The 17,693-nt window shown below is 34.0% G+C and overlaps 1 protein-coding gene across 1 annotated transcript in view; it reads right to left on the bottom strand.

The window, feature by feature from the left end:
* Nucleotides 1-4,197: 4,197 nt before the first annotated feature.
* Nucleotides 4,198-17,693, bottom strand: part of LOC112051349 (uncharacterized) — a 272,815-nt gene continuing 259,319 nt past the window's right edge. Inside the window, exons 24-31 of the mRNA XM_052885699.1 lie at nucleotides 16,290-16,845; nucleotides 15,880-16,120; nucleotides 15,437-15,754; nucleotides 13,900-15,042; nucleotides 13,579-13,746; nucleotides 12,662-12,718; nucleotides 11,004-11,101; nucleotides 4,198-10,193 (exon numbers count right to left, since the gene is read on the bottom strand). Coding sequence (XP_052741659.1) covers nucleotides 9,926-10,193; nucleotides 11,004-11,101; nucleotides 12,662-12,718; nucleotides 13,579-13,746; nucleotides 13,900-15,042; nucleotides 15,437-15,754; nucleotides 15,880-16,120; nucleotides 16,290-16,845 — 2,849 coding nt within the window. The 3' untranslated portion in view covers nucleotides 4,198-9,925. The remainder of the gene's footprint in view (nucleotides 10,194-11,003; nucleotides 11,102-12,661; nucleotides 12,719-13,578; nucleotides 13,747-13,899; nucleotides 15,043-15,436; nucleotides 15,755-15,879; nucleotides 16,121-16,289; nucleotides 16,846-17,693) is intronic.

The raw sequence follows: 17,693 nt of genomic DNA, 5'->3' as shown, positions 1-17,693 counted from the left end.
TTTCATTTTTAAAAAGCATTATGCTGGTTTGAGTCTGTCATAATAAAGAAATGTTGAATGTACATAAGTGTTGTGATATTTAGAATTAAGTTATGTATGTAAAATTTCGCTTTAAATTATCATTTTTGTCAAAAGGCAAATATAAAACAAAATTGTGTTTTATGTATTCTGTTCCTATTCATAATGCTACATATTTTTCGATCCACAATTTAGTGCCAATTATTATTGATTCGTATTTACTTCGGTTATTCATAGTAATGCGGGCTACAGACCTTCAGTTTTAACTGCGCGGTTTTATTTGTAGAGTTTTATGTAATCGAAATTTCCAAAAAAATCATTAGAAATAAAAACCGGCCAAGTGCGTGTCGGGCCTCGCGCAGTGTAGGGTTCAGTAGGACAACCCTTTTAACCCTTATATCACAAAAATACGGATAGCGATACATACTATCACTATCACATACTAAGGGGTGGACGAGAAGAAATCATCCTCACTTTACATGCATTGACATACTAAAAAGTCATTTGATCGGATTATGGTCCAGAGACTGATCTCCGATAGACCAAGAAACAAGAGAGAGAAAAAAAAAATTTTACATGTTAGGGAGGTACCAAAAAAAAATTTTTTTTTTCAAAATTTATTTTTTATTTAGACGTTTTTAATACTAATGCTAAATTACCGCTTTCGAAGAAGTAATAGTCTCAGCAGTAAACCGCGGACAGACGGACGGACATGGCGAAACTATAAAGGCTCCATGCGAACTACGGAACCCTAAAAACTGTACAGAAAAACGGTACACTTCTCAGTTTTTCCTATACGGACATTTTTAATGTACCTTTAGTTAAAACTGCAGGTCTGTAGCCCGCTTAATGAAATATGAACACATACACACACTTGCACACGAACTTTCGTTATTTTTTTTCTTGGTCAGAAAAATTAGTTACCTACCTACTAAATTGTTGATCGAACGATATAATTTAACAAATCCTGTGATCACAATTACACACTGCGCATAATAAATACCTACCTTGTAATTTATTGTAATCTGATTCTGTACAAATGCTTTAAATAATTTCGAATGATTGCAAATTGTTTTATTTTTCATCCCTTACTCGTAGACTGACCTAGACATTATTTTAATTTAATCTAACTATAATATTTTAAAGAGGTAAAGTTTGTGGTATTTTGTGGGGTAAACTCTCTACTGAACTGATTTCGAAAATTCTTTTTCCTACTATAAAGTCATGTTATTTGTGAGTGTCATAGGCTATTTTATATACGTATTCTTACGGGAACAGACGTAGGTATGCGTCGGCTAGCGACTTTTACTACATCTTCTTGTAAACACTTTATGTATGCTAGTTTAAACGACCACCACCCGGCTATATCTCCGTCTTTATAAGAGAGGGGATATAGAGTTTCAACCCACCATGTAGCTTCAATGTAGGTCGGCTGCCGGGATGATAAACTTTTAAACGAACACTATCAGACGATAATTTGACGCAAGATTATGATAATGTGGGTTAGACTGCTTAGCGTGCTATAACTATCAACATCCAACTCGGGGTTGTGAATTGTTATTTAAAATTTCTTAGAAGAAAAGAGCCACTCTTTTCCGGCCTTTGTGGCGCAGTGGTATAAGCGGTGGATTTACAAGACCTGGGTTTGATCCCTGAGCCGATTGAGGTTTTCTTAAATGTCCAAATCTGTCTGGTCGTGGCTAGTTACCACTATAACTGCAAAGACGTAACGCCAAGCGATGTAGCGTTCTGGTACGATGTAGTGTAGAAACCAAAATGGGTGTCGATTTTCATCCTACGCCTAACAAGTTAGCTCGCTTCCATCTTAGATTGCATCATCACTTACCATCAGGTGAAATTGCAAAGAATAAAAAAAAATCTTGTAAAGAATAAAGTAAAGTTCAATACCCAATATTGAACCCAGGACATCCTAATTCAAAGTCACATAGTTACAAGCAGTGGCGTGTATAAGGATTTTAGCTTGAGTATGCACAAAAGGAACGAAATTGGATGAACTGGATATTACCTCTGCCTCCGCTTCCGGAGGGCGTAGATTCGAATACGGGTGGGGCACCTCCAACTATTCAGTTGTGTGCATTTTAAGAAATTAAATATCACGTGTCTCAAACGGTAAAGGAAAACATCGTGAGGAAACCTGTATACCAGAGAATTTTCTTAATTATCTACGTGTGTGAAGTCTGCCAATCCGCATTGGGCCAGCGTGGTGGACTATTGGCCTAACCCCTCTCATTCTGAGAGGAGACTCGAGCTCAGCAGTCCTCAGGGTAGGCAGGTTTTTGCATATATGAAGGTCACGCCACTAGGTACAAGCGAGGTAATTGGCTCTCTCTTGAGGCCAATATTTTCACTGGTACTTATTACGATAAAAAGGGTAATAACAGAAAAACAATACCATAATAACAAGCAAAATTTATTTTACTTTGTCTTTACATGTCCGTGAATATGATGGTTGTAGTACAATGGTTATTCAATATTTAACAAACTTCATCGTTCAGCCAACCTCAGCCTGCAGTGCCGATTGATAGTACAAGTAAAATACATACATACAGCCAGGGAATCTCCTCCTTTTTAGAAGTCGGTTAAAAATTAAAAATATATGCGATCTACTAGAGGTAAATGAAAAGTTGGTAAGTAGGTGTAACAAGTAGATATATAAAGATATATCTTAATAGTTGACCCGGCAAAGGTCTGCCGTGAATTTTTCTATCATACTAAAATCGCAATATTTGTCATCTTTTTTTTTTTAATTAAACTTTAAAAAAAAAAGAATTACAATATTTGCCATCGCGATTTATGTAATTTGAAGGTTGACAAATACCTACTCTATACGGCTTTTTCTCATACATACATACAAAAAAAAATTATTGAAATTTTGAAATCGTTTTGGAAGAGTGCGACCCGACGTGACGTGGACACGAAAATTTTATATCTAAGAGTAGGTAGGTACCTACTAGCGGAAAATTCTATCCCTAAAGGGTTAAAAAGTTAACGTTACGTTATTTGCGAGTGTCATATAAAAAATAGATGCTGGCCTATTCTCATAGATACCGGATAAGCACAAAAAAAATCATCAAAATCGGTCAAGCCGTTTCGGAGGAGTATGGCAACAAAAACTGTGACACGAGAATTTTATATATTAGATTTATTGTTCCGTGATATATTATAATTCACATACTTACAGGGATCATGCAACGACCTTCACCCATGTGTTTATTTTATATTAGTAAAAAGACAGGTACTTATTGCGAGTGATTGGCATAAAAATTCCTGGCGAAACTATTATTCATTAAAAATTAAATAGATACTTATTATTAAAAGGTGCTCATTAAAAATTACTTTATATTCGCCGTGAAAAATTTAACAATGCCGCGAGTTGGTGATCTATTTGAAGTACAAACGCTCATAGTATTAAATCGGTACTGCAGGTGGGGCTTTAAGTAGTCGTGTAAAAGTTCATTATTTACATTGAAGAACATAGTTTAACAAAGAAGTTTTTATTTTCATCTATTAATAAAAATGTAAAGCCACACGCCTATTATTCATTCATGTTCAAAATTTCAATGGCTTAACGGTTCGTGTACAGATAGTAGTAACTCGTACTTATATTTTCTAATACAAACTTAATCGGAATCGGCTATTTAGGTCTGAACTTAAAACCATTGTAAAAAAAAATTGACGCAAGCGTAAGAAAAGTCCTATTTCATTTCGTTTCATATAGGACGGTGTGGGTGACAGTTCGTTCACTCTCGACAGTTTGCCACGAATAGTACGTTTTTTGTTTATTCTTTACAAGTTAGCCCTTGACTACAATCTCACCTGATGGTAAGTGATGATACAGTCTAAGATGGAAGCGGGCTAACTTGTTAGGAGGAGGATGAAAATCCACACCCCACTCGGTTTCTACACCGCATCGTACCGGAACGCTAAATCGCTTGGCGGTACGTCTTTGCCGGTAGGGTGGTAACTAGCCACGGACGAAGCCTCCCACCAGCCAGACCTGGACGAATTAAGAAAATCTTAATCTGCCCAGCCGGGGATCGAACCCAGGACCTCCGTCTTGTAAATCCACCGCGCATACCACTGCGCCACGGAGGCCGTCAAAACGTACGTATTATGAGTTATACAGGCGATTGTCACCGTACCCATGCTATCTGAAAAACACTTTTATTTAAAAAGTACACGTAAACGATAAATAACTTTGTAGTGAATTTGCTGTATTTAACTGAGTATTGCCTTGAGATGGAAAGTTACGGTACAAACGCGTTTGTGTGTGAATTCCTACTAAATTAAAGTCAGCATATCAGGAACACATTGTTAAGTATAGTAATATAGGGGGAGGATACGTTGGCCAGTTTATCAATAACCCGATGCTTATCAGCTACTATGTTAATCTATACTTAATATTCTAAAGAGGAAAGATTTGATTGTTTGTTTGCATTGAATAGGCTTTGAAATTACTAAACCGATTTGAAAAATTCTTTCACTGTTTGGAAGCTACACTATCTCCGAATATTATAGGCTATATTTTATCCCCGTATTCCTACGGGAATAGGAACCACGCGGGTGAAAACGCGCTGCTTCTGTTAGTTTATAAATTTGTTTCTGCTTTGCTAAAGCGTACAATGTACATACACAAACGCGTCTGTACGCTTCCTTTACTAGATATTACAACCCAAACCAAACTATCTTCCGAATGTCACGATAATATCATAACGATACTTGTTATAGTTCTCTATCTAATAAATAAGACAGAGACAAAAAATGTTCCGCAATTTTGGGCTTCTACTTTTAATCAGATTGACGTTCTTAGAAGCCTCAGAACTTATTCGTATTAGCTTACTATTCATGACAACTTGAATTACTGAAATAAGTCTCAAGATCTGAATTAGGAACGACCTTCACCCATATACTAAATGGATAAAAAGTATTATATAAATACTTTTCATCTATTTTACAGATGGGTGAAGGTAGTTTCTAATATAATCGTAACTTTATTAATTGTAGAGTCATTATCAATTTATTTGGCGTCTGGATAGCTTTGTAGCTTGATTTTTCACAGAGAATAGCAAATTATATTAATCGGATTAATCATTGTTCTTATAGAACTTTCGCAAACATGTACATATCTATTCAATAAGTGAAATAAAAAAATCTTTGATAACTTAGGCGTATGATCAGTTAAGTATTTCATCTGATGACTGATCTAATAAAATAGGTATTGTGTTAGTTTATTGATAGAAAACGTAAAATAGAAAAAAAAACCTTTGAAAAGTAAGGCTTCTTCTAAAACAATTTTCGATATTCGTATATCTAGTTAAATTATTTACAATTTGATTGATTCCTTTCAATTGATTTGTTGATTTTATGTTTATTAAGGTCATTATTAAAATAGTGCAAATGTCAAGTTGCAGTGAAGTTGCGAATTTAGTAAAGCCGCAAATTTACTGATATTTCAAATATGGTATAGAAAAGTTTGGTGCAAGCTGATTAGTGATTTGTATTTTATGGTTTTCTTTGTAACTTTTTAAGAATGTAAATTAAATATGAAAGAAACCCAAAAATCTTTTGGTGTCCTTATATTTTTAATCAGATCTTAACCTACAAAGGTGCACTTTATTCTTATTAGTAAGTGAACTTATGTTAAAATAATGGTCCTACTATATTATTATATAGATATTCTATGTTTACTTAAATTTTTAAATTCGAAAAGTTTTTTTTCAAACAATTGGTACGTAAATTTATTATAGGTGCAAAAATAAAACGTATATAGGAGTTTATTCGGTCATAAAAAAAAAAAAATTTAAGATAATATTTTATGTGACCGTTATCCGCGAGATTTATTTATTTTAAATAATAAAAATATACTAAATTTATCCAATTACCTATTTACAGAAAATAACTAACTATGAAAGCGATTGTTTTTTTTGAAGAATAGTTTACATATTTTTTTCATGTTATTATGGTGCTGCATTGATTTATTGCTTACATTTTTTTTCTACATCTACGGTAGTAACAATTTTTAATTTATCGAACAAACCATGCCTATTTAATATATTCATAAACAAAAACTTTTTTAAACGTAAATATAAATCAAATAATAAGAGTAATATTTAAAAAACAATCTTTCAGAAATTTTGAATCATATTTTTGTCTTTGTATATTTATAGGTATTGGGATGCTAAAATAAAAATGAACTCTAATATCAATATAATAAATTTGAGAGCCAAATACCAAAGACCAAATATATGCCAAAGATTTAAATCGTTGGGCGTTTAACACGTATTAAAATCAAAGATTCTTTAAAGAATCAATCAAAGTCAAAGAAGTTTACATCGTACCCGTTAAGCTTACTTTAACTTCGAGAGAAAAGGCAACATTAGTAGATTTAAACTTTTGTTATAACAATAAAATAGTGATATACGAGTATATATGGGTAAGTGCAAAAGTATCTGAACATAAAACTGCAATATTAAGAATAAATTTTAGAAAATCAGTCTCAAAAACAGGCCATTGGTTTACAGGACCCAGCAGTTTAGATTACACTATGGGCGTTGGAAAGATGTAAATGATCTCTCATCGGTAGGTTTTATTATGTTATGAAGTTCATACTTTGTCTGTGAGTTAGACATCAGACACGATTTGTTTCTCTAAAGCTAGTTGTGTAATCTAAAATGCCAGATATTGTATAAATATTTTTAATAGTAACACTAATTCGGTAAATCTTAAGCCATGAGAATAAGTGTATTTATAAATAATTTAAGAGTTAAATCAAACCGATTATTTTATACATGTAAAAAGTGTAGTAGATGTTGTGCATCGAAAAATAGATTATAGATATTGAGTGGTGTAGTAAATACTTAAAATCAGACATTACCGTAAATGATCAATTATTGATAAATTATGCAGTAATTTATAATTTAAATGGGCCAACTGTCAACGTAAAATGTACGTTTTCAATTCCATTGCAATTCAATTTCGTACCTAATTTCCTAAGCATATAAATCGATATTATATATAATATCAATTAAACTGACCAATTAGATCGGTTCAAGTAGTGATCATATAAAACTACCAGGGTCTTCTAGGATGTCGTGGTACAATAGAGTAGGTCGATGGTAGGCCCACTGTACCTTGTCTGGGTACCTACCTATAAATATAGACTAATAGATAAGACAATACATTTAAGAAGTAAACTTCGAATTTATAGAAATTGCAAAATATGAAAACAAAATTATAATTATATTAATATCAAGCGGAATGGTTCTTGCTTAGTTTATTAGCCCATGACTTTTCTGAACTACGTAAGTTGTCTTTACTTGCCTGTTCAAAATTTACAATTTGAAATATATATTTTTTTAAAATTTGGAAAATTATTCGTATTCACACACCCTAGTATATTACTGTGGTGTGTGAATACGAAAAATTTTATTTTGGGAATACTTTCTCAGTTTTAATGTCCGGATAAACTTTTGTTGCTTGGCGTATTTGGCAATTTCTTTAAATCCAAAGTTTAGCCTAACTGACATATTATGACATATAAAACGTCAGTCTTTGAACAATTCGATCACATGTATTTATTGCTGAATATGTTACTAGCATTACATTTACACCTTTTTCTGTAATTGAGAATAAAGTATAATCAGTTTTTATGTGACAACACACGACATACAAGTATGAAGTTAATGAGAGAAAGACATCCAATTTTTTTTGGGATTTTAAATATTTTCATGTTTATACTATTCATATCAATCTCTGAACTAACTGACATCCAATTAAATTATATAATTTCCTGTTAAAATTCTTTCAAATAAAATCGTGCGTTTATAAAAAATTTTAGTTTCGCGCAAAGTCTACTTTTCTTATAGCTTTTAAACGTTTTTTTTAAAGAGTTAAACATGTGCTTATATTTTATACAATTTGCGATTGTATCATAGAAGTAGATAATAGTAATTGTGCATTTTGGTATACCAATTTTTTTGGGCCTTCGATTTATTTTTGAACTTACACACTAACAATTTAAACTCTAATTATTTAAAAATTGCCAATTTAGTAAAAATTAATAAAAAAAATATTTTTTATTTATAAGATAAATATTTTTTCATAACAATGTGATTTAATATTTTCATAGACATTTACCCTGACCCACGTAGAAACTGCGTTTGCGTCACAGAGAGACATAGAGAGAGAGAGAGAGAGAAGTTGGGTTAGAAAGCGTAGGTCTTACACCTATACAATTTTGAAGGAGTTGAAACTCCTTATTTTATCCACAAAATATGAAAAACATTTTGATAAAATAATAACATAATTGCTTGCTTACTTACTGCCATGTTTATAAAAACGACTCAAAGTCTAAGGGTGGACGAAGTTGCGGGTGTTCGCTAGTAATGATAAAATATTATAATTCTGCGATAAGGTTAAAATTTACGGAAGGATATGAGGAACAGAATAAATTTTAAATAGTTTTCTTGAAATTATTTTATGGATGGCAATTTTTATATAATTAGCGTAAACAAGTTTATAGCAAATAGTACTTACACAGAAAGAACAATTTCTCACGCAACCTGGTATTTACATTATCAAACAATAGTTTTATTTACAAAGTAGCAAATAGTGCACAAAAGACAACTCACAAAATATGCATTTGAGCAATACGTTTAAAAATATTTACAAAAACATTTCTTTTTTACATTAGACTTTAAGTATTTAACAAGAAATTATAGTTAGCAAAGTGCAAACTTCAAATAAACACCACACATGTTTTGAGAACTTAGTAGAGTTGCTCGATGTGGAGAAATTCTTTGAATCTTATTTTTTAAATATCATCTAATAATTGTATTATTTGTAAGCTAAATAAAATGTAAAAATTAATTTTAAGGTAGGTATGCTAACATTAAATGAACCTAATTTTGAGGTTAAGGAATTTCATTACTTATTAGTCAATATTATACACATGTGTCGCCAATTTTATATTGCTTACAATTACAATTATACGTTTTAATAAGTTAACCAAATACATGTTTTCCGTAAAAAGACTACGAAACATCATAATTTTCTGGGCGAAGTTACTCGTACCTCACATCTTGCAACCCTAAATAGCTATTTACCTTTTAACTTCATATTTATGCTAACAGAAAATAAGGGTTAATTTTATTCATAAGATAGTATATTATATTAAATCTACATCTGTTTAAACATAATAAAATATACTTACAATCCTATAAAATAAGTTTATTGCTATAATAAATTTATTTACACAGTTTCACCTAACTAAGTTAACTATCGAAAGTTCAAGACACCAAAACGAAACTAAAGAAGAAATGAAAGTTATAAAGTCTGTCTACAAAGAAATTTCCATAAAAGACAAAAGTTTTTTCATTTCATTTATTTGTAGATATCTCACTCATATGGATAATTCTACGTAAGCAGACCTTATTTACAATAGAATATAATATTAAAAATCACGTTTTGAACTACATAATAACAACAAATCTAGTTCATGTCCTTAGTACAATAAGTTATATTATCACATTAGATTAGAATCTTGTATACTTTTAATGTACGTAACACGCTATAAACGGTAAATATAGATTTCATCCAATTCTTCACCCTCGCTGTAACACAATCGGTAACGCGTTCAATATTAAAACATTTTTCGAAAGGGCGTAACTCACCTTTATTTCTAATAACAAAGAGTTGCTTTTTATTCGTAAGGCATTCAGACCATAGATAACATAGAATTATCTACGTTAATAATCCTCTCGATGAAACATGTAGGATTAGTTTATCTCAAGCAGCAATCAATTTATTTTTAAGGCAGCCAAACTATAATTTTATTTTAGTCTATGGTATTACACAATATCATATTGAAAAATTGAAAAGCTTTACGCTAGTCCGAAGTATCATGACCGGGTGCGGCACTTAACGTCCTTGTGTCTTCATTTAATAAAGACTTTTCGTATCTCTTTTGTCGTGTAATTTTCGGCCTTGCAGCCCCTAGAAGAGGGGCGGAGATCGCGTGGCAGGGCAATCGATTAAGTTCCTTCCTCCCTTGTAGTAAGGGTGAGGTTACACTGGACGACTCGTCGCCTTCGTCGTCTGATATCGCCGGGTAGTTTTCTTTCATTTTGAGGCTTCTTTCTAAACGGCGGAGGAATCTGGAACGTGAGTTTATTTGAACCGAAGTGGACAACCCTTTTGGTGTGTACGCTGCTTTATAACCATAAACGTTTCTGTAACGGTGTTATAAATAACTGTAAGCTTTCATCTATATCTGTTTCTATCTAGATTGTGTTGTTAGAAAGAAAGAGATAGAGACGAAATCGGTGCTCCAACATAGTTCTACAAACATCATTATAGAGTAGCGCTAATCGTTAAATTCTATGGAAACAGAAATTTTTCATTAACTTGAGAAGTTATTTTCTAAATTGATTTAACTGCTGTAGCGCGTTCGATAATCTATCGATATATATAATCTATATATACGGGGTGCCATTTTTTTGTTTTTTTTTTTAATGGAATAGTTGCCATATCGAAAAAAAAAATCAAAATTCATTTATTTGAAGTAGGCACAGTTTACAAGCACGTTTGATACGTTAGTTGACTATTTGTAAGGATTCTACCACCGGTTCGGAAGGCAGGTTCTGCTGAGAAGAAACCGGCAAGAAACTCAACAGTTGGTCTTTAAAAAAAATCATCTAATATTATCGTTTTTTTTAATATGACCAACTATCCTTCAACTAGTCGGCAAAGATTGTCTATTAGGAATAGGTACGACAATAGTCCAACGGGGCTGGCATCTAACCACTACCCCTCGATGTTGAGTTTTATACGATCATTTGGGCATCTTTCGTTGCTCTGTTTCCAGTTAATGATTTCCTTTTATCATCATGATTATCAGGATTATCTGCTTGGTCCGCCAATTAGGTATTATTACTATAAAAAATAAGAACTGAATTATAATGCACCTTATTTGGTTCCCAATAGTCCGTAGTTTGTTTATCTTCACCGGCTTTCGAGAGTCCTCTGTCAGATCCAGGCTTGACGATATTTTGGACGAAGTATCCTAAAAGATTATGATAAACTTGTTAATAAATTATAACGTGAAGGTCTCGTTTAATATTGAAAATCATGAAGTAACATTATCTTAGTTTAGTTTTACAAACTGCTAATAACTTGTTGTTTGTTGCAAGTAAGTGGAAAATTACGGTTTTTAGATTTTTTAAATGTAGATAATATTGATGCCCTTGAACATCATTATCAGTCGCCATTCCAGGACCTTGGGACCCCAACGTCCATCGGCTCTTCGAACTATGTGGCCTGCCCATTGCCACTTCAGCTTCGCGACTCGCTGAGCTTTATGACTTTTGTTCGTCTGCGGATCTCCTCATTTCAGATTCGATCACGCAGAGAAACTCCAAGCATAGCTTACTTCAACGACCGTTGAGTGACTTTGAGCCTTCTAATAAGGCCCATAATAGGGATGATGACAGTTTTTTAAATTGTATATAAATTAAGAGTATACTAATAATAAAGCAATTTTGTAAAAGGAACAGGGTATCTGCGATCATTACTTTCGGAGCTACAGGGATTTAAAGGGTCAGATTTGCGGCGCTGCCGCGGATCCCTGAAAAACGCCCCATACAAAATGGCTCGAAAAAATGACGTCATAGGCAATGTAATGATCGTTAGATTTGTATGCGCGTTCAAACAAAATTACTAATATCTTTGTTATTTGTGCGTTTATCTTTATAGTTCATGTATTAAAAAATGTCACATTTAATGTAAGGAAGCTAAAACTGTATGAATTTTCATCTAATTATGATAAAAAAAATTTAGTAGTTTTTGAAATTTTATAATCTCATTTATTTTGCAAATATCCAGACAATCTTTGCTTTTTATGTATAAATTAGTTAACATTGACCCTATTTACCCGAATGTATCATAAAAATCAATATATTCAAACCTAGTCATCATCCCCATTAGCGATCAAGTTGATTCCCTTGCAAGTATAAAAATGTGACATAAACAGCCTTTCATAGCTCCTTGAGAAAAAGGGTCTTGATAGACAAGTAGGTATTGACAGACATTCACAAACTGGTTTTATAAAGATCCCGTTTTTCCTTTTGTGTTACGGAACTCTAAAATAAAGATACGACGTCGATTAATTTAACAAAATACAAGCTTTTCCGTAGCATATTTTTTAAGATTTACAATTTTTTTTTATCATAGTAATGCCCCAATGGGCATTGGGCATTTTCGTGCACAAATAAAATTAAATCAAATATCTCCTATACCGAGATCTAATATTGCCTAGTTACAATAGAAACACAATTAGAATCAGTTATGTTCTATTTTTCCTTGACCTACGAAGCTTCAGATGACAAGGTCCTGAGTTAGAATTCTAGGTCTTCTCGGTCTGAAATTTTTTGCTGTATTTTTTTTTTTCCAAGTAATCCCCAGTTAACGAAGGTGCTTGGCAATATTGCAAGGTGGTGCCCTGCCCAATGCCACTTCAACGTTGCGACTCGCTAAGCTATGTTGTACTTTATGCTGATGTCTACAGGGATCTACTGGATATGGGGTGACATTTTCATCACAATCACTACAACTATCGGGTGTTCACCTCAGAGCTCCTGCACTTTTGCCTCCGCAGCGGTTTCTTCTGCCTGCTGGACTCTGGCTGCAAACACACACTAAACGTAGCGAAAACTGAACATAACAAGCAGAACACTGTTTGCAACATCAAAGGACACAGGCCAAGTATTGCTGATTCAAATCAATCCATAAACTATTCCAATTTTTATTGAATCCTTAAATAAAGAAGTTGAATCGAAAATTTTGCTCACGACTTAAATATATCTACGAAATACGATTAAAATAATTAAGCATGCTAAATTGTAGAGAATTTTTAAATTCATCTTTTAGACATCTACGAGTGTGTACAAAAAAGAGAATCAAAAGTAGTGAAAGAACATCAAAACAGAAATAAAGTCTACTAGTAAAGGTGAAAAGACGACAAAAGATACGGAGAATTTACGAGAGAACTAAATAAATGCAGAAAAAAAAGTTATAGTATATTATGAATTAATAATAAATATTTAATTATTCAGTTAGTACAAGTTAAGAATATTTTTTAGATTGATTAGATCACAGAACATAGATAAAGCGTTTACGTTAGAGCTTAAGAATCAGAATCATATTAAAATTTTATATAACACAAAAACTACTAATCAATTCGTGGCCTTCGTTCCTTTTGATGGTAAATGATTAGTGCAAACTATAGATACATGTACAAAGGATAGTGCATTAATTGTTGTGCTTTTATTAAATTAGTAGGTACATAGCCAATTTTGATTCCCAAGTTTAAAAATATTTTCGTATACCTTATCGAGGTAAAATATCACAATTCGTAAGTGCAAAAGATTTCACCACAGAAATTTAATACTAAAAATGCTGATACCCCAAATACAAAAGTGCAGCCAACGTTATTAAATCAGGAAATGGATTAATCACAATGAACTATAAAAATATTCATTTAACCTGCATATCTAAATCTGGTAATCTTAACTCCCTGGCTGAAGCGACGGATGCTACAGAAGCATTGGAGACGGACTCTTCAGATGACGAAGAGGTCGCTAATGCTGGTGCTTGAGACCTGGATCTACGTCTCCCGACTTTGCGACCGCGATTCTGAGTACAACAGGGTACCTGAAATGTCATGTATATGTCATGTAGAATCAGTTGGAAGAGAGTGATGAGTAATTTTGATGTATAATCGAGGCTATAGATGAATATTATTTTGAAAAACAGAATTTCTGTCTAACATATTTTTGTGATACCTACACTATGGTAAGTACTTACTTCTAATAAATTGTGCATCGAATGTGGCATATGGGGTAATGCAGATTTCGCTGCTCCTGACACTTCATGTGACGTTGTTCTAGACGTTCTCCTGTCTTTTCTTCTACCTGCCTTTCTGTGGGATGCACCACCGCTTTTACAATTATTCCCTTTCACACACTCTGAGCTAGGAAAGTCGTAAAGTCCATCTGAGTCTGTAAACGGCAACTGTCTCCCATAAAATTGTGGCGAGAATCTACCTAGTCCGGTCTTGTCACTTAAAGGACTTTCACTGCGTGAACTCACAGGACTTAAGGGGCGACTGCAATCCGAGAATAGGATGGGCGGTTTAAGACTAGCCTTTTCTTCCAAACCGCGTTCGACGCTTATACATTTAACAATTGTACATTTGGTGACACCACTCGGCGAACATAAAGTCGCTGTCGGTATCTCCAAGGTTTCCTTTAAAGCAGACAGATGCTCCATTTCCTTTGCACTCGCAGGGACATCATCCACTCTTTCATCTGTGCCTATGCCTTCATCGTTTGACTCTAACAAAGGATCATCGGATAGGGTTTCAGAATCTGATCGACCTCTTCTTCTTTCATTTCCACCGTCATTAGACGTGGCTGGGCTTGAGTTAGTTTTCATAAGAGGTCTCCTTCTCGTTTGAAAACAGGATGGTCCCCCACCAGAACCTGGGTCCTCCATTTCAGATGGACATAAAGGATTGCTAGAACCACATCTAGAAGGCCCAGGACTTGCCATAGAGCTATATCCAGATGAAGATAAATTGGATTCTGATGGAGCTCTTTCACCTCTTGCTGACATTGAGAATGGACTTAAATAACACATGTTTGCTGTTGGGGGAGGAGGTCTTGGAGAGAGCGGTTCATCGGATTCTTCACTAGCGTTGCAGGTTACCGTTATCAATGGCGGTGGTTGAAAATCCAAATGTGGGGGTGTTCTTCTAGGTGGTGGGGAACCCGGCGAAGGCCGTTCTATGGTGAGAACTGGAACTCTTAAAGAAGGCGGAGCGGGTGAAGGAGAAGACATCTCACGTTCAGAGTCTTGACTATGAGTGATGCTAGGGCTCGGCGAATCTGTTACTTGAGTGGACGGCGTCGGTGTATCCACACATACGGCCTGAACTGTTTGTCTTAGCTGAAATAAAATGTATTTATTATACTACTAAAATAAACTAGCCTTTAATTATTTCATAACGATGAATGTTGTTCATGATGTAATTTGTTTTTTACAATTTAATTCTACGTAAATTGATTTTAAACTTTGAATAAATAATATTAACAAAATTTTAGAGTTGAAGTACTTTGCGCGATATTTGTTTTATAAGGAATTTTCCACTTTTTAATTGAGAAGAATACAATATGGAACTTAAGCTAACTTATCCTAATAACTATACAAATCATTCCCACGTGGAATGGTGGCAGGAATACTGGCTGCATTTCCGCGCTGGACAGCCAGGCTGATCCTTTGCGCAAAAAATGAGCCAGCCCTTCTGTCACCAGTCGAGGCAACTAGTAAATAATAAATTTACCTTTAATCTTAATCCACAAGTCGATCGATCTACTTTTTCTGGCCTGATATCATCTAACTCGTCCTCACTTGGTGATATGCATGTAATAGTTGAGTCGCTCTTAGCATCTGACTCAATTTGACTCGAAGCTCGAGGCATTCGAGGCGATGGTAAAGGCGTCGGCATTGGTGTGGGAAGAGGAGTAGGTAAAGGAGTTGGTAGTTCACGTATGGGTGAAAGACATTTATTGATACTACTGGGCACTTCAAGTAAGATAGATGGTGGATGTAGAAGGTTACCAGACGCTGACTGTTTGTGAGAACTCAGTGGATCCACAACCTGTAATTTGAATATGAGCATTTATAAAAAAACACTAATCTGTATGTTTTATCGCATGTGACATAGTTAGTGTACAATGGCAATAAGGTAGTCATTACCTGTTCAGTTGTAAATATAATAATTACCTGTATTTCAATAGTGTTATGAGGTCTTAGAACTGGTGAGTCAGGTGCTAATGAAGGTATATGAGAAGATGTAATAGATAGATCATCAGCATCAGCCGTATCGTCTTGTGGTGATGATGCTGTGGGGGTGCTGGACGCAGATATTCCACCAGACGAAGCGCGAGACGCGAGTGCCGCTGACGACGACGAGAAATTTCGGAACATTGCCAAAATTGAATCAGCACTTGAAATCTTTGGTGTTCTAAAACATAACAATTTTTATATGACTTATAATTCATTGATAGCAATTATGCAATTATAGCAGTTTATGTTAATGTAGAACAATTTATAAAATATTTTTAAAATTTTCTGAACAGTATGTCAGAGGATTACAAACATTGGTGTAAAACAACTTAGAAAGTATAGCTTACCGGGAATATTTCTTTAAAGCTGCATGTGCTAATGTTAAATCAAGACTTGACATAGAATCACTTCCTTGATTACTTGACGTACTGTGAGGAGATCGGACTTCTACACCTGGCGATGGCGGAGTACTAGATGCTTTTGTTTTTATTGTCCTATTAGCTATAACAGCCATTGGTATAGCAATTGTATTCACCATATCAACATCTGAACTAGAGCTCATTTCAGCTGAAACTTTGTTCAGTAATCTGGCGAATGTAACTTTCTTTTCCAGTTTTGGATCGGATATTTGCCTCATTGAAGGTGAGGTAGATGGCGAGGAAGCTTCACTAGCAAACGAAGTATCTCTACAATCTACTCCGTATTCTACAAAAGCAGGAGCACTTTCTACAGTACTTAAAGTTCTTTTTTCGGACATCTGTATCAATTCTCCCATAGTAATTTTTTTGGAGTGATCGTTAGCCGGAGAGGGACTTATTAGTTGTTGAAGAATTTGCTTTTTTTCTGCTGCATTTTTCTTCGTGGGAGTTGAATTGTTTCGTTTTTTTCGTGGCGACGGTGTGCCTGTGTGAATTGTATGTTATGTAGTATTTACTACAAAATCAAATAAACTACAAAGCTACGACATTTAATGTAAATGAAAAATAACTATATCAAATGGTTAGTAAAAGTATTTTGTAAGGCTTTCAAGAATTACTATCATGCCTTTCAATAGTATTATCAAGGTAAGTGCATCTAGTGGAAGCCAATTCTTTAGGGTAGGTGCTATAAATATTGGTATAAATATTAGTAAAATGATTATAAGTACAGTCTGAAGTAAACGTGCCCATTGACGTTCGTGTTACAACTTGTAAAGTGTTTTTTGTATGAAATTTAGAAACACTGACAGATGTAAATGTTAAAAATGTTAATTGTATAGTTATTGATTTCGTAGACATGCATGGTTCTAAGAATTTAACAACAATTTCTACAAACTGCATGGGTACTTTAGTTTGAAATAGCTATACAATTTTGAAGGACAGAGTTATGCGCATAATTACCGCTAACACTATTTAGGGTAGATTATATTAAATAATGAAATGTAACCAGTAATAATATACAAAATAATATAAAAGATAGTGTACGTTGAGACATTTAGCAGAACAATGTCCAAGAGCATGCGAAAGCAACATTGGAATTACCAAATTTTCTATCGTCAGTCATGATCAACTTTTCCAGCATTAGCATTGACGATAAAACGTTTGGGAAAGAATTTGGACGATCTAAAAAGGTGCTAACGAAGGAAGGAGCGACTACAAGAGATGTAAGTGTTGTTGCATAGTCAGAGGTGCAAACATCGATATCGGCCGGTAGCGAGACCGTTGAGGGGTAGCATTCCACACCAATGATCATTCAGGGGAACATTCAAGTAA

This window comes from Bicyclus anynana, chromosome 15 (genome assembly GCF_947172395.1).
Source record: "Bicyclus anynana chromosome 15, ilBicAnyn1.1, whole genome shotgun sequence".
In the NCBI taxonomy this organism is placed as follows: Eukaryota; Metazoa; Arthropoda; class Insecta; order Lepidoptera; family Nymphalidae; genus Bicyclus; species Bicyclus anynana.
The sequence above is the reverse complement of the archived record's forward strand: the minus strand, read 5'-3'. Positions and strand labels throughout refer to the sequence as shown.